Source organism: Capricornis sumatraensis, chromosome 13, assembly GCF_032405125.1.
Source record: "Capricornis sumatraensis isolate serow.1 chromosome 13, serow.2, whole genome shotgun sequence".
Taxonomy (NCBI): Eukaryota; Metazoa; Chordata; class Mammalia; order Artiodactyla; family Bovidae; genus Capricornis; species Capricornis sumatraensis.
This window is the reverse complement of record NC_091081.1, coordinates 21,555,045-21,581,717: the sequence shown is the minus strand read 5'-3', so window position 1 is coordinate 21,581,717 and position 26,673 is coordinate 21,555,045. Positions and strand designations below refer to the sequence as shown.

The 26,673-nt window shown below is 39.7% G+C and overlaps 1 protein-coding gene across 1 annotated transcript; it reads right to left on the bottom strand.

Moving 5' to 3' along the window:
* Positions 1-827: 827 nt before the first annotated feature.
* On the bottom strand, positions 828-23,964 carry GPRC6A (G protein-coupled receptor class C group 6 member A). Its single transcript, XM_068985535.1, is given in 15 exon segments — positions 828-1,163; positions 1,165-1,318; positions 1,320-1,723; positions 1,726-2,051; positions 2,874-2,997; positions 6,381-6,460; positions 6,463-6,552; positions 7,280-7,319; positions 14,976-15,115; positions 15,118-15,275; positions 17,643-17,951; positions 20,662-20,695; positions 20,698-20,815; positions 20,817-20,853; positions 23,870-23,964. Coding segments are annotated over 15 exon segments (2,445 nt in total).
* Positions 23,965-26,673: the final 2,709 nt, after the last annotated feature.

Genomic DNA, 26,673 nt, shown 5'->3' with positions numbered 1-26,673 from the left:
CATTATTCCCCCAGTGGCTAAGCGCTACTTCACGATATGATTATAGTGCCCTACTCACATTACAACCATCAATCACAACTGCTCTGAATTGATTGATGCTTTCAAAAAGACTCTTAAGAGTCCCTTGGATGCAAGGAGTGTAAACCAATCAGTCCTAAAGGAATTGAACTCTGAATATTCATTGGAAGGACTGATGCTGAAGCTGAAGCTCTGCTACTTTGGCCTCCTGATGCAAAGAGCCTATTCATTAGAAAAGATCCTGATGCTGGGAAAGGTTGAAGGCAGGAAAAGAAGGGGTCGACAGAGGACAAGATGGTTGGATGGCATCACTGACTCAATGGACATGAGTTTGAGCAAGCTCCAGGAGATGGTGAAGGACAGGGAAGCCTGGCGTGGTGCAGTCCATGGGGTCACAAAGAGTCAGACACGACTGAGCGACTGAACAATGATTTTGTGACTGTTTCCCCCAGGATTCTGAGCTCTTTAAAGTCAGAAATGATGCCTCAATCCTTTTTGTACCTTTATATTTAGCATATCACCTGAACATGGTAACTGCTCAACTTCTTATTTAACTGACCTTAATTGATCAACTGCCTGTTCAGCAGACAAGGCTAGAAGGTAAAGATGCTCAAGAGAGGAGGAGAACCCATACAAAGAGGTTTGAGGAGAGGTTATAGAGAATGGAATAAGGATGATGCATTACGGATTGATTTCGATAGAAAAGATACCTTTGACTCTGTGCCTAAAAAGAAGTAGGTAAAGATGGAGGCTGATGGGGGTGGCTAAGGAATGAAAGGAGTTTCAGGTTAAGGGCTCTATTTTCTTTGTTACACAGGTGGTTGAACAGGGGGAAATTTGGTGCAGGTAGTAGTGGTGAAGAAACATAGTGTATATTTGTTCAGGAAGTAAATGTGCATCTTAAGTGCAAAGACCCTAGAAAACATTTCATTCTGAAACATATCATGTCTTAAGGACTCATTCATATTTTTTTGAGGCAAAGCTTTAGATCTGCATGTAGCATTTTCTCTGCATATGTGTGCAAAGCCTCGTACCTGAAGATCTCTGCTTTTCTGCTGGATTGCAGACCCACCAGCAGAGCTGGGGTTGCTTATTGTGACGTTGTTATGGCTCATGGCAAGGCTGCCTACACTGTGGGAAGAGTTAACTGTAAATCATCTTGAGAAAGACAGATTTTGTGTTAGTCTCTTGCTTAGAAAGTGTAACATAGCATTTGGGGAAGAACATGCAACATAGGATTCTGTAGTTAGATATTAAAATAATGATGATCTCCACAACCAGCATATATTTGCCAAACGTGGTAGATGGGGATGAAGGTGATCCAAACTATGAAGCAAATGAGCATGCCAAATGTTATGAATTTGGCCTCATTGTAATTCTCAGGTAATTTCCTGCCTTTGAAGGCACGAATGAAGCACATGAAGGCCAGGATGGCAGTATAGCCCAGCATGGAGCCAAATGCAAGAATGGACCCCTCCTCACATTCAAAGATAATGACTCTGAGCAAGGAGACATTCTGTCCCACAGCAGGGGCTGCAAGGATGAGCTAGAGGGTGCAAACAACAACCAGGATGCCCTTGCAAGTGAAAATGATGGGGATGGGTTTATAGCAGCACTTCAGGACGTTCTGCAGCTTGGGATCACAGCTGAAGGCCAGCAGAATTTTCAGGGACTTCATCAGAATGTAGGCGATGCAGAGAGTAAAAAGCTCATGCCAAATAGTGTCTGCCTGGTTTTACCTGTGAAGCTTTGTGATTCTCTAATGAAAAAGCCTGTGCCGGCAAAGTGGAGGAAAGGACAGAAGAGGATTACGTAGCAGACCATCAATTCCCCGGATGATTTCACAATGGGTGTGTTCAGGTTTCTTGTAAATATTATGCCAATGGCCAGAACAAACAGGATTCCCAGCAGAGAGAGGGCCAGGAGCAAGATAGCCAAGGAGTCAAGGTACTCCATTTCCTTTTCAAAGCACATTGTGCTCCCTACAGGGGCCCAGTGAGTTTCGTTGTTGCATAAAAGGCAATGATCCGTATCTAAAAGACACAGCAGATTTGGTTACATTGCAAATATTTAAACCAGGTGATTGTCCCCAGTGCTACAGATGAGACTCCTCAGTGAGAGTTCTGACTGGAAAATGGATATAGATAATTGTCACATCGGTTACTTATTAAAATAAAGCATGCACATGACCCAGGAAGGTGAGAAAGAAAGGGTGACAGTGAGGGAACAGGAAGCGTGGGAGAGAAAAGGATAAAAGAGAAAAATTCATCCGGGCCATGAGTCTTTAGAAAATTAATATACTCAAGATAGATGCTAGCCTCTCATGAACTTGCTATGATAGGTGGCAGTTCAGGGACTGTCAAGAATAAGAGCTTTGGTACCAGACATATTTCCAGCCATTTCTCTATCCCTTATGGGTCCTGTAATCTTAAACAAGCTGACTGAACTAGTGCCTGTTGGTAGAATAATGAGATCTGTGGGGTATGCACACCTCTGGGTTTCCATCATGCTCAGTTTAGTTAATTCAGCATTTATTTATCTATAGTTACTGTGTCTCAGTTACAAATCAGACATGTCTGTGTGGGATACATAGACAAAAATTGACAGAGAACTTGCATTATTTTAAGAGGTGCTGGGAGAGGAAGTCCAGTAGAGGAACAACATCTTCCCTTGGAAGTGAAGTTACGTTTACATCTGTTAGGTATTGAGTGTTCATCTGCTGCAGAAGCATAAAACACTTTTTATATTTTGAAATGAAAAAAATAAACCAAATAGAATTCATGTTAAAAAATCAGCTTAAAGAGAAATGGTTCAGGTGTATCACTATGCATGTTGTAGGGAGTGTAATTAATTGCCTGTCTGATCACTATAGTGATTTTCAGGACAGGTCACACATTCATAGCAGCAAATATCTTGACTTTTTGTGGTTTTCTTCATTTGCCCAGGACTTCATTCCTTGGAGAATTTAGATTGAATTTTCTGCAAAGTGAAAAGAAATTCTAAATAAGTTTTTAAAAAGATTTATCCTAACTATAATATCTCTGATTTAATTTAAAGATTTATTTACAAAATAGTATTTTGGTCTTTTTTTCTTCATAGCGTAAAAGAATTCTTTTCTCATCTGGATGAATTTCAACAAACTTAAAAAAATAGAAACTATTTCAGATAGTGAAACTGCTCAGGAAGGATACAGTTTTTGTCACATTAATAAATTTTGTAAGCAAATAAGGAAATTAACTCTTTCAAAAAGTCACTCAGTTCAGTTCAGTCGCTCAGTCGTGTCCAACTCTTTGCGACCCCATGAACCACAGCACGCCAGGCCTCCCTGTCCATCACCATCTCCCTGAGTTCACTCAGACTCATGTCCATCGAGTCGGTAATGCCATCCAGCCATCTCATCCTCTGTCATCCCCTTCTCCTCCTGCCCCCAATCCCTCCCAGCATCAGAGTCTTTTCCAATGAGTCAACTCTTTGCATCAGGTGGCCAAAGTACTGGAATTTCAGCTTTAGCATCATTCCTTCCAAAGGACACCCAGGGCTGATCTCCTTGAGAATGGACTGGTTGGATCTCCTTGCAGTCCAAGGGACTCTCAAGAGTCTTCTCCAACACCACAGTTCAAAAGCATCAATTCTTCGGCACTCAGCTTTCTTCACAGTCCAACTCTCACATCCATACATGACCACTGGAAAAACCATAGCCTTGACTAGATGGACCTTTGTTGGCAAAGTAATGTCTCTGCTTTTGAATATGCTATCTAGGTTGGTCATAACTTTCCTTCCAAGGAACAAGTGTCTTTTAATTTCACTAGCAGATGTAAGAATGTGTAGTGGTGGAACTAATGGAGAAATGATGTTTTGGAAAATTTTAATCCTGTGCTATATAAAGAGTTCAACTATATATAAGAATCATTGGACTTTTCTATACTTTAGATGAAGGTTATTAATCATGGTGTCCAAGGAGCATGCTCGGCCTAATCTTGAAAAGCAAAATAATGGAAAAATTATAATTTAAAACCATTAAAGTATTACTTTAAAAGATAACCCTTGATATATAAATAAAATTTAATATTTAATTCATCTTGAGAATTTCAGCTTTAATTCTGCATGTCATGATGTGAGTCACACATACTATTCTACTTTTATGGAACCATCTCTTTTCAATATAGCTAGTAACTCTTTGCATTTCAGCTTTTTTTTTTTTTTCATTCTTAATCCCTTTCTCATGGCACATCTTGTGAGATAAATTTTTTTTTTTGGTCTCACTCTTACCCTTGGGAAGCCAAAGCTGAACAAGTAAATGGGACTTTCTCTCGAGTGTATTAACAGCTATTCCTAGCCTGGAAAATGAAGCCCTTAGCTAACTAGTCTTTTCTTTGGGACATGAAAACGACCTGAGTGAGAGAGAGAAGGAGCCAAGGTTAGTAGCTCTGCGTTCACAGATGCTGGCTTTCTTGTCTTCACCACAGCTATGTCTGATCTGGGTTTTCAGCAGGCAGGATATCTGCCCCGTGGATTCCCCAGGGAAAACTTAGTCCAGAGTATCCACACTCCTAAAGGATGCTCAGAAGACACAAAAGGATTGAACTATGAGATAAAGCTGAGCATCATTATGGGGATAAAAGTGAAACCTTTCTTCCCAGCTGTACAGTTTTTTTCTCTCTCCCCCCATAAAAGATAGCAATAAGAAAACGAGTCTGGGTGAGAGGTGATTGGAGCTTGGATCAGGGTGGTGGTAGCAATGGAGTAGAGGGCAAAGGTGTGGACTGTGTATTCTGAAAGTGTGACCTAGAATGGCTATGAAGTGTGACAGGAAGAGAAGTAACAAGGGTCCCACTAGGGTGTTTTCATAGGCAGCTAGGAGAAATGAGTTACCATTTACTGGGACGGAGGTAGGTTTTGGAGGTCAGTCTTGGAGATAATCAGTTAAGATGAAAACCTATTAGACACCCAGGTAGAGATGTCAGATAGACAGCTGTATATTTACTTGAGTTGAAATTCAGAAGATAAATATGTGGGAGTCATCTGCCTTCTATATAATGACATTGTCTAAGTGCATGGATGAGATCACTAAGGAAAAGTGCAGATAGAAAAGAAGAACAGGGAATTCCCTGGTGGTCCAGTGGTTAAGACTAGACACTTTCAGTTTATAGGGCACAGGTTTGATCCCTGGTCTGGGAACTAAGATCCCACATGCCACAGGGTGTAGCCAAAATAAAAAAAAAAATTTTAAAGGAGCAGTTCTGAATTCTGGGTCTATCAGTGTTCAGAGGGAGCAGGAATGGTAAGGAAAGGGCAAAGGAGGCTGAGAAGCTGTGGCCAGACACAGAAGAAGAAACCCAGGGAGTGTGCTGTCGTGGAAGCAAATATAGCAAGTGTTTCACGGAGGGGAGAATAATTAGCCAGTAAGCGAAGTAAGATGAGGTTTGTATTTATTAACCAGAAAGAAATAATTTTGATGGACTGAAAAGAATTTAAAAGAATTATGGGAGGAGAGAAATTGAGGCCAGTAAATATATTCAACTTTTTCAAGGAGTTTTGCCGTAAAGGGAAACAGGAACGGGCAGTATACGAAGGAGGAAGACGGGAATCAATACAGTTCTTTGGATTTTTTTTTTTCCTTAAGATGGAAGGAAGAACAGCTTATTTGTGTCACCATTTAGATAACACAGAAGAGAAAAGAATTGAAGGTGCAGAAGAGAGTGGAGAATTGCCAGAGAAATATCTTTGAGCAAGTAAAAGGCGCTGGGATTCAGAGGAGCTGACCTTGGCTCAGAGCCTGGAGAGCCCACGCACAGTCCCAGATGGAAAGCAGTGACGCAGCACAGATGTGGTGGGGGCAGCCAGCCCCTTTTCATTGTATCAGTTTTGCCAGTCAAATAGGAAGCAGGGTCACTGGAAGTGAAGATAGGAAAGGTGTGCTGGAGTAAAAGGACAGAAAAGAAAGTATAGGTAACCATCTAGGATGGTAGACAAACGAATGGGCTAGGATAGTAGTCTGATTTCCCAACAGCATTTAGAACCCAATGGAAGTTAGAGATCATGAATTTTAAGTGAGAACAGTTAGCAAAGTTGGTGGGGTTTTTTGTTTGTTTGTTTTTGCCAAGATCCGCTGTATTGGTTAGACAAAGTTTAATAGAATCAGGATTATACTTTGGTCCAATGAATGATGAATAGAGAGATGGGCAAGGAAACTGAGGGTGTGTACAAGGCAGTAATATACAAGTTGACCATGGAATTTCAGGAGGGAAGTTGGGAACACTGAACAGGCAGTAGGGCCACTGAAGGGTCTGGTGGGGACAAGGACTTTTGCAGTTGAAGTATCAATTGATTTGAATGCTACAAAGCAGCCAATACAAAATTACCTCAAGATTCCTGTGCTCATTTTTTGTTTCTTGATTTGTGACAATGAAGACATCATTCTTCAGGTCATATTGTGTCATATTGTGACAATCATGTGGCCATTGATCTCCCTCCAGAGCACAATATTGTATCCAGTATTCATAGCTCCATGAGCATCAGAATGAAATGAACTCCCTCCATCCATGAAATGGAGAAGGCAATGGCAACCCACTCCAGTACTCTTGTCTGGAAAATCCCATGGATGGAGGAGCCTGGTAGGCTGCAGTCCATGGGGTCGCTAAAAGTCAGACTCGACTGAGTGACTTCACTTTCACTTTTCACTTTCATGCATTCAGTTCAGTTCAGTTCAGTCACTCAGTTGTGCTGACTCTTTGCGACCCCATGAACCACAGCACGCCAGGCCTTCCTGTCCATCACCAACTCCCAGAGTCCACCCGAATCCATGTCCATTGAGTCTATGATGCCATCCAACAATCTCTTCCTCTGTCATCCCCTTCTCCTCCTGCCCCCAATCCCTCCCAGCATCAGGGTCTTTTCCAATGAGTCAGCTCTTCGCATCAAGTGGCCAAAGTATTGGAGTTTCAGCTTCAACATCAGTCCTTCCAATGAACACCCAGAACTGATCTCCTTTAGGATGGACTGGTTGGATCTCCTTGCAGTCCAAGGGACTCTCAAGAGTCTTCTCCAACACCACAGTTCAAAAGCATCAATTCTTCTGTGCTCATGTTTCTTTACCGTCCAAGTCTCACATCCATACATGACTACTGGAAACATTGGAGAAGGAAATGGCAACCCACTCCAGTGTTCTTGCCTGGAAAATCCCAGGGACAGGGGAGCCTGGTGAGCTTCTGTCTATGGGGTTGCACAGAGTCAGACACGACTGAAGGAATTTAGCAGCAGCAGCCCTCCATGAATGTGACATTTTTCAGTACAGCAAGTAACTATGAAAAATAAAAACAGAAATAAAGACTGATAGAAATATTTTAAGTGTATCCATTATCCCAATTATAACACTTCCTTGCAAGGAATATCACTTAAAAATGAAAAAAAAAAAAAAAGGATATTCTGGATCCCTGAGTGTGAAAACTACTTGAGGACTAGTAGTTCTGAACTACGAGGCAACAATCTGAGAATTGTTGAGAATTTCTGATGTCTTGCTCTGTGAATTTGAGAAAGCAAGTTAATGTTTATGGAGGTAGATTCTCTGACTTACAGAACTGAAATCTGAGCACCTTCATGTATTCCACTTTGCATAATTTCATAATGGGTCCTCTAGAGCAGATGCCACTCTCATTCTGGTTCCAAATTTCATTAGTGGTGTGATCTTGACATTTACAACTTCTTTCTAGGCCTCAGTTGAGATAAATGAAACCTATTATACTTAATAGGATTGTTGTAAGAATTAAATGTAATTGTTCCTAGGTGGCTGCAGCATAAGGGGTCTGCCTGCCAGTGCAGGAGATGCAAGAGATATGGGTTCAATCCCTGGATTGGGTGGTTCCCCAGGAGAAGGAGATGGTAACCCACTCCAGTATTCTTGCCTGGAAAATCCCATGGACAGAGGAGCCTGGCAGGCTACAGTCCATAGGGTCACAAAAGAGTTGGACACGACTGAGCAACTGAGCACACACACACGTGTGTGTGAACACTTTAGCCTAGCATTAGGAACAGATTAAGGGTTAATAGAGATTAGCTTAATACTTTTAAATACCTATAATTAGCTAACAGGGATGATGTGCAAATAAATGAAGATGCTTTGAGTCTATCAAGTAATAAATCACCTGACATTCATATGCTACTTTCTAATACTCAAATCTGTGATGCCCTTTTACTCCATAACAACTCAGTGAAGCACACTTAGCAGGGATCATCTTCCTCTTTTCTCAGAGGAGGACCCCAGCCAAGGAGTGAAAGACCTTCTCTGAAGATACACATCTTGACTTTCATTATGGGGTCTTTCTGTTGCACCTAATGATATATTAGTTTAAATTCTCCTCGCTGTGTTTTTCTTTTTTTCCCTTCTGACTCAAAGCCATAATCAAAGTGCCATTTGGAAGCAGGAAAATTCATCCTTTCCTTCTAGAGTCACACTCAGCCTGGGTCTTTGACCCAAGTCTCAGCAGGTGATCCAAGCCAGGAGTTGTCATGCTCACCAGCCCCAAAATGAAGGCTGAGGCGACAGAGCTGCAAAGCCAGAGAGAGTTCAGTAACAAATGCACCCTGTTCTTGGGTGCATCCCTACCTGAGAAGTTTAACTGGTGGACCTAATGTAACTTCTAGGGCTTCCCAGATGTCTTCCTGGTAAAGAATCCACCTGCAAAGCAGGAGACTTGGGTTCAGTCCCTGGGTCAGGAAGAGCGCTTGAAGAAGGAAATGGCAACCCACTCCATTCTTGCCTGAGAAATCCCATGGACAGAGGAGTCAGGCAGGTTACAGTCCGTGCGGTCACAGAAGTGTCAGACACAATTGAGCACAGAGTAACTGCTACTGACCTCCCTTTGAGTCCATACTCATTGGGTGGAAGGTGGGGAATCTTACCATCACCAGTGGTTTTTAAGTCTGTTTCAGTAACAGAGGGTATAGTAATTGTTGTTTAGCTGCTAAGTTGTGTCTGACTCTTGTAACCCTACGGACTGTAGCCTGCCAAGCTCCTCTGTCCATGGAATTTCCCAGGCAAGAATACCAGAGTGGGTTGCCATTTCCTCCTCCAGAGGATCTTCCCACCCCAGGGATCAAACCCATGTCTCCTGCATTGCAGGTGAATTCTTTAGCACTGAACCACTGGGGAAGCCCCAGGGTATAATAAAGAGACCTCTAAATTCTATTTCCAATTTAGTTCAGAAAATGATGTTTTTAACCTGAGAAGAAAGAAATACAATGGAAAATTACTCTTCTTATTACTCAGTCTGTACAGTGAGAACTTGTATGCAGTACAGCTAGAACAGAAAATGTTTCACTGACAAAGGAGGCAGCCATATTGAACTTGTGGTGCAGGAGAGAATACTAGGCTGAGAAGGAGGAGAACATTTGAGTTCTGGCTCCATCGTTAATGTGATATATAATCATGGCTAAGCAAACACCATCACATCTGTACCTGTGATGCTTCTGTGGTTCTTGCTGGGTGCAAAAATCTATGGAACAAGGCAGAAGTTATTCTACTTGAATAGAGTTATTCTTCCTCTGTTTTTTCTCAGTTAATCCTTTATGAATATTTCCTTCCTTCAGTTTTTTTCCCCCTTTGGCATATACAATGTAAGAAAATCAAGTTGTATTTTAAGTGACTATATTAGCTACAGTAGTCAGGTCAATGACCAAATATAACTAGCAACATCTTTAAGCGTGTATATTGATTTTATTATATGTCTTCACAGACTTCTAGTTCTTTTAATTAATGGAGGGAACAAAAATAGGCAAAAAAACAAAAAAAAATCCAAGCTTTCAGTGTTCCCAACTCTACCTCTCTGTATTGGTTTTTCTCCCATTGCTTCCTTAAGCAATATACACATGTAAGCCCTAGTATCTTAGTTCTTTAGGGAGCAAATCCTCTTCCATTCTCTTGTTTGAACTATAATTTCCACCAGCTTTTTTCCTGTATCTAATTAGGTTTTACAGGGTAAATTTCTGACACATATATGTTCTAAAAATAATGATAACATTGTATGATGTAAATAAAATGGCACAATTCCACCTTTCTTCTTACAGGAAAGAGGATGGAAACAAACTAGTGTATTCATTACTTGTTAAATATTCTTTAGAATGTTTGCTCTGGATTAAATTCTGAACACTAATACTACGATTATTAAGCTGTTAAAGACTTCTTCCATCCATTATTTATTTGTTTTTCATCAAGACTCTGACCCTCATGATAAGTTGACCCCAAAATATTTAGAGAGTAGGATTTGCATTTCCTTGATTATATAATTCACCTCAGTATGGTGATGACCTATTTTTGAGAACACAAGGTCAGGAGGCCGCTCCCATTAAGCTGCTGTGGTCCACGTTGTTTTCCATGTCCTCAGCCGCTCTGCTGCCCACTGCAACTCTGTAAGTGAGCTGTGCTTGGGAAAAGAGACATCTATGTGAGTCAAGCAGAGACTTGCAGAAGAAGCACCCTTGCATCTCTATCTGGTACCCAACCCATGCCTTTTACTTTTGTAAAGTTTTCCATGGTGTAGCAGAAGTACATGACTAAGACTGGGAGAGTTTTGCTGCTCATCTGTGGCTATTGATGGGCCCCAGATCCTTGCAATTGAGGTCCCCCCATCTCTAAACTGCTGCGAGTCTCAGTCACCAGGAAAACCTGCCAGTTCTTTAGGATGAAGTGCAGTGAACATGAATCTGTGGACCTACCATAACAGTCTAAGATCAGAGATGAGGTATGTTAATGCTTAGTTTGTGAAGTGAAGTGAAAGTCACTCAGTTGTGTTCGACTATTTGCGACCCCGTGGACTGTATAGTCCATGGAACTCTCCAGGCTGGAATACTGGAATGGGTAGCCTTTCCCTTCTCCAGGGGATCTTCCCAACCCAAGGATCGAACCCAGGTCTCCCACATTGCAAGAGGATTCTTTACCAGCTGAGCCACAAGGGAAGCCCAAGAATACTGGAGTGGGTAGCCTATCCCTTCTCCAGTGAATCTTCCTGACCCGGGAATTAAACTGGGGTCTCCTGCATTGCAGGTGGATTCTTTACCAAGTGAGCTATGAGGGAAGCCCCAAGGCTTGGTTTGGTAAGCCTTAAAAATTATTAGTTATTATTGTCCTCATCACTTCGCAATCTTTCCCTTCTAGTCCCAATGTCTCCTCTGACTTCCAGACCAGTACACTTGAATGTGTTATAAGTTCTTCAAATTCAACATGTCCAAAATGGAAAGCTAAATACTTCTCTTTACCAGACCTTCACTTTTCTCTGCATTTTCAACTCAATAAGTGGCACCAGTTGCCAAAATTTAGAATCATTTGCAGCATCTTTGCTTTTCTCTTTCATTCTTTACATCCAATCTATCTCCAAAGACTCTTCGTCTTTTCTCTTAAGTGTATATCACTCCTTCCTCATTGTCACATTCTTAGTACCTGTAGTACTTATACCTGAAGTATAAGGCATACTTAATGTATTCCTGGGTTAACAAACTTTCTCTGGCTAGTCTTGTGTTCATCTAATCAACGCACATTGCAGTAGAAATACCATTTCTACAGTGGTAGGTCACATCACTCTTCTGTCTAAAAATAGCTCTAATTGGCTCCTCTTTGCTTTCTCAAGTCCAAACCTTTAAACATAGCTTGCAGACTTCCCATTGAAAGGGTGGTCTTTGTACCAGCAATAATCAGAATCATCTGAGAGGTTGTTAGAAGTGCAGACTTTCAGGTCCCCCTCACTGGAACTACTGAATTAGCATCAACATGATAATAAGATTACCAGGTAATTAACACTCCAGCAGAGATTGAGATGCTCTGATCGTCAAGCCCTGATGATGAATGCTTCACTAACCCTCCACTCTGTAATTTCCACAAAAGACTCCAATTCTGTGGTGCCACTTTCTGATCCCTGAAGATGCCATGCTTTCTCTCTCTGTGACTTTGCTGGAGTGTTTCTGTCCTGCCTAGCACCCAGTCATCTAACATATTCACCAGGGATGTCACGATCTCTGGAGAGTATTCTCTGCCGTCTTGTATTTATATGAAACATTGTAATGCATTATTCTGCACTGTAATCAGCTCCTTAATTCTTTGACTGCTTACTCCTCTAGACACAGGACTCCTTCAGTGAGAGAATTATCTCGTTGCCCATAATATTTTCAAAATTCAACACCATGGCCGGAACACCGAGACATCCAATAAATATTTGGCAAATAATTGTGTGAATAGTAGTTTGGCTCTTATACATGCTCTTGTCCCACATACATCACTCACTACCTTGTACCTGATCCAGAATAAAGGAAAACAAACAAGGAAACCATAATTACTATTCGGGACAAGAACATAAAAAAATCTGTTGCAGTAAAACAAATATGGTTGCACTTTCCCTGAATACTGCTCACAGATATCACCAAATGTGGAGCCAAAGTAAGGATTATCCTCGATACTGGAGAAAACTAACTCCTTTGATGTTATTTGAATCTAAAGTCACTCAGAAAGTATTATTTAAGTATTAGTGAATTTTGCCAGGGGACAAAATAATTTTGAGGACGATATCCTTGTTTAGTGACCCTAAATATTGCTGATCTTTTCCATTTAATATCTATATGGAGATTTCTTCCTAAAAAGACAATCGTTTGCATTACTGTATTTGTCCTATTGGATCTGGCAGGGACATGGCTCACTGGTGATCAAAGGACCAAGACACTCCTCTGCTCCTCATTTCCAAGCTGTTTCTGTCTGTTTCTGGATTACCATGTCCCAGGGGGTGAATAAAGAATGACCCCAGGCTCCCAGTGTTTAAATAAAACATTTTAGAAGAGCTGCTTCGATTATGCTTTCTCAAGATCTTCCTCAGAATGTTTGAGACTTATTCCTGATTTAAAATACTTTCCCAGAGGATAAGTAACTATTGCTATTTGTATTTCTTTCTTCTTACAAGTCTCTTTATAGCTCCTCCCCTTTAACCCATCTGTCTCCAATTGTCTGTTTTCTCTCCATTACTAGCTCTCACCTCTCATTCTTAAAAATTTCACTTAGTAGGTTTTATTATGTTGGTCCACTTAATGTATAGGGGTTTTTTTTAACTAATCCATTGTCAAAGTTTTATATTACAAATAGTATGCTTTCAAATAGCCACCTTAAAATAACTAGACATATAAATATGCATGTGTGTGTATAGTGCTATATATTTTAAAGAGACTTTTAATTAAAAATAAAAACCCTAATCTCTAGTCTTACCTCTTCATTATTTTCTTTTTTGCCTTGCATTTACGAAGTGAAAACTAGTTTTAATGTGAGCAACTTAAAGCACCCTCTGACCATCACATGATTCACTCAAAGCTGATCACCTCAAACCTCGGAGCTTGTCGTTGTGGATGTTTAAAAATGATACAAGTAGAAACAGCCCTGGACTGATCCAGCCCTGTTCAGATCACTTGTGTGATCAGAAAAAACTGGATCTTATTCCCTTTTACCTTTTTTTCCCTAACACATTTAAAAGAGATAAATTTTAGAACATGATTCTTAAGATAGACAAGTTTGAATGCTGAGAAATTTGTTTTTGATGAGTTAAATTTATCATACAAAGCAGCAGTTTGCTTTCAAATGCCTTGTTTATGAACATTTTAAAGACACAGTGGATAATCTTCACTAAATAGGGCCAATCTAATTAGAGTTTCTACAAACTAATTGAACAGAAGAAAGAGAAAGACTTTTACACAATTAGTGGTTCATTTAAACCTGAGATAACACAGGACTTGTTATGATTGACCTAATAACATTCTTTTGAAGAAGACTGGAGTCCTAGAAAGACTGCCCTAAGAAAGAGTCCTAACTGAAGGCTCTGGTCTGTAACCACCCAAAGGTTATGGAGTCAGAAGACCCAGACTAGAGTCTAGTACTTTTGGCTTTAGTTTCCTTACCCACAATATTTAGCAATAATAAAAGGGATCATTAAACATGCCTGGTCTTGTGTTGTTAAGAGCATCAAAAGAGATAATTTGTATGAAGTTTTGAAAAACTGCAAGATCAGATATAAATCCACAAGCTAAAGGAAAATAACACTATCAGGAGAATCATCTTGGAAAATAAGAGAATACAACTTTGGTGGAAAAGAATAGAAGGTGAAGGTAAAATAACTCTTATGCTTAAGAACAAAGACCTAATAATAGAAATGAAGGTTATTCAACACTGACAGTATCTACTTATAAAAGAATTAAAATTTAGAGCAGTTTATAGCAATATTGCAAATTAAAGGAAAGAAAGAAATGACGGTAGGGGAATTTTCTTATATGTGTGAGTTACTACCTCCCATGATTGAAAGGCATTGGGGTTCTGATAGTCTCAAGCTTGTCACAGATCCTGAATGGCATAACTAAGGGCCAATACTGCTAGCTGAATACTGTGAACAAGTCCCAGTTCGGAGTAATCCCACAGGAAGTCAGTTCTCAGGAAGAAGTTCCTTTCTGTGTCCTTAGTGGCCAAAGTGCCCTGAGAGCAGTTGGAGATACATCGACTCACTGTCTTCAGCATGTGCACAAAGCAGATTAGGGCATGGCAGATTCATCTAAGGGTTTGTTGTTATCACTGGGAAACACACACAGATTTTGAAGACAGGAATGGAAAGAGGACATGTTCCCTCTTCTAAAGGTAAACCCCACAACTTTGCCAGTCCTTTTAATATCAGGAATGGTAGCAATCTTGGTGGATGTTGACCAGCTCTAGCTATGAAGAAGGCAATGGCAACCCACTCCAGTGTTCTTGCCTGGAGAATCCGGAGATGGAGGAGCCTGGTGGGCTGCCGTCTATGGGGTCGCACAGAGTCGGACACGACTGAAGCGACTTAGCTGCAGCAGCAGCAGCAGCAGCTAACAATCCAGGTCTTATTTATATTCCTTTCAAGGGCTTTACTGAAGAGATTGAAAACATGGAATTGACTCAGAAATACCACAATGACATTAACCTCAGCTTCTGCTATGATTCTCTCAAGTGTCTGATTGATCCTGACTTCAATGGTAGTATCTGAGAGGAAGGCTGGGAGAGCTTCTCTGAAGGCTATGCACACATTATTTGCTGCCATTTGAACTGCAAAAGTGTTGAGAGTCCATTGCCGTCATCTGTGGTTGGGATGCCAATCCAATTCCGTCTAGATTTCTGATTCAGATGGGCCATTGCTTTAGTTCGGTAGAAGTCACTGGGCACTGTCCATAAAAATGAAGGAAACCGAATTTTGTCACTTAGGGTTTCTGCAGTAGATTCGTAACTCACCTGGAAATGGACAGAATATTTTAGTTGTGGTGTTGATGAGCTGCAGGTGGCTATTCATAGTAGATGTTCTTCTCTTTGATTTCTGTGAGTTTCCATAAAGCTTTCTAAATTCTTTGATCCTTTCTATCCTTCCCCTTCAACGAACTACTTTATAAATAGCTTAAATCATGATAGTTAGGACCTGACGACTGTTGAGTCATTGCCTCTCACTTGTTTTGTCTGTGTATAGTATAAGCAAGGGTTCAGGCTCTGTATTATAACTCTGTCTACATGCCTATATTTATTTATATCTATCGTATATCTCAGGTCAGGGGTACCAGTGTATATTATTTACAAATTTAGAAATAAATATGAGAAAATGCAACCAGTCAAATAAGCACCATGACTTTTGGGACTCCTTGTTTGTTCAAAATTTGTATAAATGGCAACTTTGGTGACTTTTATTCTAGATAAATCATCCAGACAAAGAATCATCTGTCCAGGGGTCAACAAACTTTTTTCTGTATAGGACCAAATGTAAAATATTTTAAGCTTTGTTGGTCACATATGGTCTCTGTCATATATTATGTTTGTGTTTTTTTGTAACAACCTTTCAAAAAATATGTAAAAATCGTTCTTAGCTTGAGAACTCAAGACATTGAGAGCCACATTTGATCCACAGGCTATATGGATTCTGACTCCTAATCTACTCAAATGAGCAGTAGCATTTTGGAAAATCTCCCTACTGTTTGCAAAGTTTTGCCTAATTTACAGCTGTGTTGATTTTATTCTAAGGAGAGTGATTACCTTCCACAGCTGCCATTGCACCATGCCACTTGCTCAGTGAATTTTTTTTCCTTTTTTTTTTTTTTTTTTTACTATTTATAGCAGCTACCGGTATGCAAGGAAACACAAGACACTTTAAAGTCAAACAAACTGTTAGAATCCTGACTGCAATAAATTTGACAAAGTTAGTTAACATTTCTTTCACTGTGAAATGACAGGATTCTTGTGAAGACTGAAGGAGAAAATGTAAATGATTTAAATGGATATTGGCACACAGTGGACATTCATTCACTAAACTTTAATTGCCTCCAGAGACATTGCTATGCGCACCTTCACTCTGCTACCCGGGCTTCTGTGAAATCTGTGTTACCATGGAGAGTCCTCTCTACTATTGTGCTATCATGGAAATTACATTTTTACATTAAACATCCATTGTTAAAAATATTCTACTTTTCTTACTTGTCACCTAACTAGTTTTATACATAGTCTAGAAATTTTGGGCCAAAGCCTTATCTCTGAGATATTTGGAGGAATAGTTCTTTTTAATTTTTTTAATTTAAACTTTTCATTATCAACTTTGCTAGGCTACAATATAATGGAACACTTAGAGTCTTACAGGGATATATACACTTATTTAGTCTGGCTCCAAAAAGTTATATAATTTGAATTCTTACACATATTTATTATATTACTCATATATATTTTTATCGGTTCACTTCTTGATAATCTGACCTTAAGCATTGTCTAACTTTTGGCTTCTAATCTTCCTTGAGCTTAGAAAGCAGTGATCTACTGAGTTATAGAGTGATGTCATATGAAGGTTAGTTCAAAATCAAAGTCGGGGTACTTGTTAGAGTAATGCACAGGAACTAAGTGCAGGGCTCTCAAACACATGCTTTGGTCTTTCAGAGACCGTGTTGCTTACTTCCTGGTAAAGGCTTACATTATAGGAAGCTCAGTAATTCCAGTCTCTGCTCAAAGCCCTTCCGTAATACTCAGAATGAAATACCAGGCACACCGTAGCTTACAGGATGCTGCATGCCCGGCCCCTACACATCTCTGTGAATGCATCTCTTAGTCTGTACCTTTCTGCTCAGACTGATCTAGCCCTGTTGATTTTTGCTTTTCTTTGGACATTTCATCTTTGCACTTAACTGTTTTCTCAGCCTAGATGCTTTCCACTCCTCCCCCATCTTCTCTTGGCTGTCTCTTCTCATTCAAGTTTCAGGCTAGCCATCATTTCCTTGAGAGTATTCCTGGACTTCTGGGCCCCTTTACCTCTCACTTCCTTTTCAGTTTTCTTCATGGCATCTAACTGATGTAACTTTAGAAACAAGACAGTTGAGTGGCTTAGAGGCATCTGTCTTATCTAAATCATGCTAAAAGCTGTCAGAAACTAGACCTGGCAGATTGAGGGGTGACTACTCCTTAGTACTTTGATCACTATACTATCCATATTAGGGCACATCCTTTATTTCTTTCTGAAGAGAAAGAAAAGTTAAAGTAGAGGTATCTCCTCAACTAGTTTCCTAGATTACCCTGATCCGTTTAGGATGAAGAATATGATCACACCCACCCAATGGTGGTAGAACAAAACCCACCTGTGGCCATGAGCTGTAAACTCAACATCCGGGAGACAGCCATGGTTATTTCTTAGTAGCCAGCTCCTATGACAGCCTTAACCCTTGGCATGAGGTTGGAATAGTCACACTTAAACTCCACGATTTCTCTGGAGCTGTTGAACTTAGAAACACACCTCAGAGCAGCTGCCATCACCTCTGTGATGTTTGTACACGTGTCATAGATTTTGTACCCTAGTTTGATTCCAGACAATAGTGTTGAATTATTGATCATCTCAATGCTGTGTATCATGGCAAGAGTTTGAAGAAAAGCTGATCTTTCAAAGCTGTTAAGAAACAAGTGTTTTTGAAATTAGAACATAGCTCTTCTTCAGACATGATAATATCCAATTTTATCCTAATTTCTGCCTTATGATGGACAATTCCTGAATCAGTGAAGTTTACCTTTCGGAGGATCCAAACTTTATTTAAAAACAGGTTTTGATGGACACCTTTCTCAGGAGTATATATTGGGACCACCCTGGTAGTCTGGTGTTTTCAATGCTGCACGGCACAGCCAAAAAAAATTTTTTTAATGTATATAGGAATCCACAGCTTTTCGAACGGAGTCTGTGTAACAGGATTTAACCTTTTCTTGATTATTCAGGATGATTTTGAATACTCAATTTAGTATTCTACAGTATGAAGATGTATCTGATATCTGTTCCTTTTTGTAGTTAGATGTCAGCATTTTATTGCTGTTCAAGAATCTGCTCTTATAGACTCACTTCCCCATTTTTTAGTTTTGTGATGCTAAGCTATTGTGGTTGGAAAACAGATGAATAAGAGTCTTAAGAATTACTTACAAAACAGGCTCTGGGTAAAAGTCCAGTAGCTTTCTCCTAGATAACGTGCAATATTTTAGTTCCGAGGCATGGGTATTTCCTCATTTAGTGGGTTTTTCCAGTTGACTTCGGGACTTGTAATTATTCCAGAGCACTGAATTGTTTGATTATCGACACACTGTTACGTTTACTTCACCCACCACTATATACAAAAGGTTATAAACAGTGCCTAATATATAGTAAGAATTCAAGACATATTTTTTGAATGAACAAAAGGGGATGTTTTTCAGGGTTTTGATATTTTCAAGTTTCTTTTAATTCATTTAGTTAACATAAATAATATTTGGATAATGCTGTTTATCACTGTCATCTAAATGTGAAGTTTGGCAATGAGCTTAAAGTTTTTAACTTAAAGAAAGATACAAAAGAGAGAGAGTTAAAGTAATGAGTTGTCTGGCAAATAAAATGCATACTATTTTCAGAGTCCCCTATGCGTTAGCTCTATGGGAGTCTGAATCTCTTTTGTTCACCTCAGTACCACCCATGCCTAGAATAGGGCCAAGGTAATACAGACATTTAATAAGAGTTGTTCAGTGTTGAGTGAATACCGTTTCTCTCAAGGAGTGACAATAAGACCAAAGGATGTTCAGTGACCTTTTTTGGGAATAAATTTTTTTAAACAAGATGACATTTTTAAAAAACATTTTCCGGCAAAACCAATACAGTATTGTAAATTAAAATAAAGGAAAAAAAATAAAATAAAATAAATTAAAAAAATAAATAAAAAACATTTTCCATCCTTATTAGTTGACCTATGATTGTGGCCTTAAATCTATAGTCACTTTTTGGGTGCCAATTAGTGCTCTGAAAAATCCTCATTAATGTTTTCTGCAGTGTTCACTGGTATACTTGATAATCAATGATGAAGATGCCAGTAGCTCAAAATGCCCAATTTCTGGAGAGAATGATAGGAAGGAATATTAGAATGACATGGGAACACATTTTACCTTGAAAGCATTCACATAGGACACGCGAAATACTTCTGAATTTTAAAAAAACAGATAATTGCTGGGGAAGGATGGAGGAAGGGATGGTTAGGGAGTTTGGGATGGACGTGTACACACTATATTTTAAATGGATAAACAAGAAGGACCTACTGTATAGCATATGGAACTCTATTCAATGTTATGTGGCAGCCTGGATGGGACAGGAGTTGGGGGGAGAATGGATACATGTATATGTATGGCTGAGTCCCTTTGCTGTTCACCTGAAACTATCACAACGTTGTTAATGGGCTATACCCCAATACAAAATAAAAAGCTTTAAAAAAAAAAAAAGATGAGAAAATGAGATTAAATTTGCATCCAAAAATATCAAGATAAAAAAAATCAAGGTTTGGCAGTTCGCAGGAAGCGCTGGAATCTCATTGCCGGAACAGCAGAAGCTGATGCCGCCTGCCTTTAAAAGTTATCTAGGCCCTTGTTTTCCAGAAGAGAAAAATTGGAAGCTGGATCTCAAAGAGTTTAAATGATGTGCCTAAATCTACAAAATCACTTTGTCCCCAAAGTGAAATTAGAATTCAAATAGTCTGCTCTCCTTAAAAAAAGCTATCTGCAATATGCCATTCAGCTTAACTCTTCTATAATACACCATGACAATATAGTCCAGCTTTCACAATGTAAAGTGTTCACGTATGAACACTCTGAGTTGAAGTAGGGTCTTAATTTATTATGAAAGAATTAGATTATTTCAAGAATGGAATAAGTACAGTGTTGACAAAAATATTAGCGTAGAGAAAAATTTGAAGTGCAGTCTATTTTGAAGAATTAAGATTCATGTTTGGAACAACCTGCATCTGTGGGTGATAGAAATATGAATGTTCTATGTGTGCATGTGGTGGGCAGGCTACTACTGTGTCTTCTCATTGGTTTTCTCGTGTAACTTCTGGGGTTATTCTTTTTAGGCAAAATCCAAACAAATACATTAATGGGAAGCATTCATAGCCTCTGTACTTGGAGGCTGATTATACATATAGTACTAATATAGTTTTCTTTTAAGAAAGAATAGCAAGAAGTAATTATATGCAACTTAAAAGTGTATGAGTTTAAATTTTATTAAAATGATTTAGATGTTAATACAAGTAAACATTTACATGCCCTAGTCTCACAGTACAAGTTTGAAATCTGAGTGTGTTCTCTGAGGCTTTACTCACCTGGCACACTTCTGGATTTCTGGCCTTCTGGGTATTCTTCTGAGGACAGCATTTTTTTCGTGAATGGCAAACCTCCAATCATGGTGTGTCCTGGAGAAGTGGCAGCCACAAAGTCATCGGGGGTCTGGCAAGGCTGAGAAGCAGCAAAAACAGGTCATCACAAAACAGGTTATCAGTACTATCAATAGTACCCTGTTTCTGTCTCATTTGCTCACTTCTTGAGAGTTCTTAGGAATCCCTGAGCTCACAGGTGGCAGGAACATGATTCCTATTTCACCTGTAAACACGTATACAGCATGGGACACTGTCAAGGGCCAGAAACACCCAGTGTTCAGATATCTGATGATGGTCAAAACAGTTCTTCACCAATACGAACATATCAGACCCTCTCACACCCCATTGTTGATGTGTGATGTGTGTGTTTATACACAGCTCCTCACTGTGATAGCATCTTTTACTCTTCTGACGTGTCAAAGGCTTTGAGTCATGTTGGTATTTCTTTTGAAGTGGGACATAGAATCTTTAAGAGGGAGCAGTTTGGGAACACTTTCTCACTTTGGAAATGGACAGTTACGCATTTTCAAAGGTATCAAATTCAAGGCACAAAAACTGCAAGGCAGTTTATAAAAAATAACATCCCAAATTTATTTTCCCAGAAAAACTCTATGTAAAAAATGAAATTCAGTTAAATTTAGATATTTGTGATTTTCAGTTTAATCTAAATTGGAAAATCTATTTCTATTAAGGAGCCTTATGAAGGTAGAAAAACAGAAAATTTCAAAACTTTGCGCTATAAAACTCAGTGTCATGTGGCAGAAAGTGCTTAGACTTTGCAAACTGACAGATTGGTTGACTTTGCCTACCACTTAGCATGCGACCACGAATGAATTACTGAACTTTTTTGGACAATAATTTTCTCATATATAAAATAGATAAGATATTCTGTCTCATGGATATGTTCTGAAACTTGACCTGAATCGATTTGTAAAGCTCCTTAATTTTAGTAGGCACTCAGTAATTGGCTCCTGTCTTAATTGATCAAGGCTGCTGTCACAGAAATACTGTAAACTGGTTGGCCTAGAATCAACAAACACTTATCTCTCACAGTACTGAAGGTTGTGAAGTCCAAGATCATGGAGCTGGCAGATTCAGTGTCTACTGAGAGCCTGCTATAAACCTCACATGGCAGAAAGGGCAAGGGAACTTCCTCAAGGCTGCTTTCATATAGGCACTGACCCAACTGGGAGGGCCCTGCTCTCATGACCTAATCACCTCCTCAAGGCCCCACCTCCTAATACCATCACCTTTCAGTTCAGTTCAGTCACTCAGTCGTGTCCGACTCTTTGCGACCCCATGAATCGCAGCACGCCAGGCCTCCCTGTCCATCACCAACTCCTGGAGTTCACTCTGATTCATGTCCATCGAGTCAGTGATGCCATCCAGCCATCTCATCCTCTGTCATTCCCTTCTTCTCCTGCCCCCAATCCCTCCCAGCATCAGAGTCTTTTCCAATGAGTAAACTCTTCGCATGAGGTAGCCAAAGTATTGGAGTTTCAGGTTTAGCATCATTCCTTCCAAAGAAATCCCAGGACTGACCTCCTTGAGAATGGACTGGTTGGATCTCCTTGCAGTCCAAGGGACTCTCAAGAGTCTTCTCCAACACCACAGTTCAAAAGCATCAATCCTTCGGCGCTCAGCCTTCTTCACAGTCCACCTCTCACATCCATACATGACTACTGGAAAAACCATAGCCTTGACTAGACGGACCTTAGTCGGCAAAGTAATGTCTCTGCTTTTGAATATGCTATCCAGGTTGGTCATAACTTTTCTTCCAAGGAGTAAGTGTGTTTTAATTTCATGGCTGCAATCACCATCTGCAGTGATTTTGGAGCCCCCCAAAATAAAGTATGACACTGTTTCCACTGTTTCCCCATCTATTTCCCATGAAGTGATAGGACCAGATGCCATGATCTTTGTTTTCTGAATGTTGAGCTTTAAGCCAACTTTTTCACTCCCCACTTTCACTTTCATCAAGAGGCTTTTTAGTTCCTCTTCACTTTCTAACATAAGGGTGGTGTCATCTGCATATCTGAGGTTATTGATATTTCTCCCAGCAATCTTGATTCCAGCTTGTGCTTCCTCCAGCCCAGCGTTTCTCATGATGTACTCTGCATAGAAGTTAAATAAGCAGGGTGACAATATACAGCCTTGAAGTACTCCTTTTCCTATTTGGAACCAGTCTGTTGTTCCATGTCCAGATCTAACTGTTGCTTCCTGACCTGCATACAGATTTCTCAAGAGGCAGGTTAGTTGGTCTGGTATTCCCATCTCTTTCAGAATTTTCCACAGTTTATTGTGATCCACACAGTCAGAGGCTGTGGCATAGTCAATAAAGCAGAAATAGATGTTTTTCTGGAACTCTCTTGCTTTTTCCATGATCCAGCGGATGTTGGCAATTTGATCTCTGGTTCCTCTGCCTTTTCTTAAACCAGCTTGAACATCAGGGAGTTCACAGTTCACGTATTGCTAAAGCCTGGCTTGGAGAATTTTGAGCATTACTTTACTTGCATGTGAGATAGTGCAATTGTGCGGTAGTTTGAGCATTTTTTGGCATTGCCTTTCTTTGGGATTGGAATGAAAACTGACCTTTTCCAATCCTGTGGCCACTGCTGAGTTTTCCAAATTTGCTGGCATATTGAGTGCAGCACTTTCACAGCATCATCATTCAGGATTTGAAATAGCTCAACTGCAATGCCATCACCTCCACCAGCTTTGTTTGTAGTGATGCTTTCTAAGGCCCACTTGACTTCACATTCCAAGATGCCTGGCTCTAGATAAGTGATCACACCACCATGATTATCCAGGTCGTGAAGATCTTTTTTGCACCGTTCTTCTGTGTATTCTTGCCACCTCTTCTAGGCTTAGGTTTTAACATCTGAATTTTGGGAGAATATAAACGCTCAGAACATAGCAGTTCCCTCATGTTCCTTCCTAAAACCAAACTGAAAGTTATTAATTCCTAAATGTGGAGTGCTTTCCACAATTGGCTAAGTAAATCATTGTTCAAAGCTCTTTCTCAAATATCTTAAATGCATGCCTGGTGGAAATGATGATGTTTGTGGTAGAACCATTAGCTGGCTATAGTCTCCCTAGAATGTAAATCCATTACTAAGTTCAGCATAAGCAAAGATAAGGGTATATTAATTACTTCAGAATTTCACTGGGCATGTTATCTTCATTGTTGTAGTTTCTATTACTATCAAGATTTAATTTTGGACCAGGGACAAAGGTTTTAGCCATCATTTTGAATCTATAATTACTATACATTTTATGCAATTTTAAAAGACTTTAAAATTACAATAATAATTGCTACTATTCCAAAAGATTTTTTTTAATTAACTGCTTCTGAAAGATAAAAATTGGAAAAAAATTTCCAGTGAGTTGAATTACTGATGGCACTAGCTTACTCCTCCTCTGATCTCAAGGTTCTATATTTCTTTGAAATTTTCTTTATGTGAAGACATATCTGGCTAATATCATTTAAACCTGATAGCACAGAAGTGAGAGCACTGGCCAAGTAATTCTCATAAAGACACCATTACCCTGCTTGGACAAGTACAGTAAGGGATGCAAAATCAATGACTAAGCATGCTTTGCACTATCATTAGTGTATAGCACTTTGATAGGGTGAGTTGCTGCAGCCCAGTAAGCTAATCTGAGCTACAGTGGTTACTAGATATGATCAGCATCTGAGACAGGCTATTACTATTATTGCCCACTTGCAATAATCAAATTATCAATGCATATGATGTTTAAGCAGCATTGGATGCTAGAGGGATACCACTGTGTCATACGTCACAAAGTACAGCAAACTTCAGCTAGAGGTAAAATTAGATGGCTGAGGCCTAAATCACCAATGGAACTAGTTAGCTGCGTAGCTAAGTAATTGATTTCATTCAGTTGGATTTCCAGGCTTCCCTGATAGCTCAGTTGGTATAGAATCCACCTGCAAGGCGGGAGACCCCGGTTGGATTTCCAGGTTGGGAAGATCCCCTGGAGAAGGGATAGGCCACCCACTCCAGTATTCTTGGGCTTCCCTTGTGGCTCAGCTGGTAAAGAATCCTCCTGCAATGCAGGAGACCTGAGTTCAATCCCTGGGTTGGGAAGATCCCCTGGAGAAGGGAAAGGCCACCCTTTCCAGTATTCTGGCCTGGAGAATTCCATGGACTTTATAATCCATGGACTACTCCGGGGTCGCTAAGAGTTGGACAAGACTGAGCGATTTCAGATATGTAAGTATCTGAATTTCAAATTTTGAAAGTAGTTGGATTTCAAATATGTAAGTAATTTTAGACTCGGTTCTTAAGAAGATTATAAAATAATTGAGTCAAATTTTGGTGTTCTTGCAATTTTTCATCTGCCAGTTCCTTTGTTCCTCTTTGTTTACTCACCTTGTCTGTATTCCATCATTGGGTACTCCTCACTGAACTGTCAGTTATCACTGCAACACTTCTGCTCCACCATACACCATCTGCTGTACTCCAGCCTGTAATTGAAATTTCCCTCCTAGTATTTTGTTTGTGTGTAATATATAGATTTAGCATTTGAAAGTTAGTGTTCTTGAATGTTCAGCATAGGGGATATTATCCTACTCAGGTCACCCTAGTATATCCATGAAAGTCTGTGAATCCCTTAAAATTGTATAAAAATTTTGAGTGGGCATGCATGTGTGTGTTTTTTGGGGGGAGAGCAGGCAGTGCTTTTATCAGATTCTCCTAGTCTGTTTCCCACAGAGAAGTTAAGCACTACTGTCTATTAGAATTGATTGGAGCCTTGCTTCCCAGGAAACAAGGGAATGTTTTCCAAGATAATGAGACTGCTTTTGTTGTTATCCATTTGTACCTCCAATCATTCTCACTAATCTTCCACTAACAACTTCATCATTGGCTTGATATCTAGTCGTCATTTAAAACCACCAGTCAAAAGACCCACAAAGTACTTCTCATCACTTGCAAAGCAGATCACAACTAGATCACCACCCTAAGAAAACCTACTTACCTTACTGACCACAAAATGAAGGGAAGGATTTCTGTTTCCCAGTGAAGTTAAGCAGCCAAAACAGTCTTTACTGTTTCATTACTTCAAAACAGAACAGACCAAATGTTCATTGTGCAAAGCTATTTTCATTTTCTCTTTTTTTTTTTTTGCCAATCATGCAAAAATGCTGTTATTAAAATAAATACTTTGTTATAATTTGAGGGTGTGTGTATGTTCCCCTCTCTAAGAGGAGAACTTTAGTAATTTAGGTTGCCATTGAGATCTACCTTTCACAGTCTCACATGGAATGGTAATATAGCATTTTATCATCTTCTCTTTTAACTCTGATACACTGTTCCAGTTATACAAATACTTCTTTTGCCCAGCTCAGCCCTAATTGTAAATTAGGCAAGGAAATAAAAATCCCAAATGATTAACCTCAGTATCCAATCACTGTTTCAGCCTTCTTTTTATGCATTAATTGAATCTCCCACACTTATATTCAGTGGAGTTATAAAAAAGTTATAAGGCTTTCATCTTTTGTCTAAGTTGCACATACTTGAAAGCCATTTTCAGTATCATGCTAAATTATAAATTCTTTGAAAAAATATATCTGCTGAATCACTACTTTCAAGTTGTTCATACAATTGGCTGATTGAATGTTTCACTTTTCAGTTTTTTGATGTGCACATATAGTCCAAGACAAGCTCTAAGCTTTCTTTTCTCTGTGATGAATCAATTCAGTTCAGTTCAGTCGCTCAGTTGTGTCCGACTCTTTGTGACCCCATGAATCGCAGCACACCATGCCTCCCTGTCCATCACCAACTCCCGGAGTTCACTTAAACTTCACGTCCATCGAGTCGGTGATGCCATCCAGCCATCTCATCCTCTGTCGTCCCCTTCTCCTCCTGCCCCCAATCCCTCCCAGCATCAGAGTCTTTTCCAATGAGTCAACTCGTCGTATGAGATGGCCAA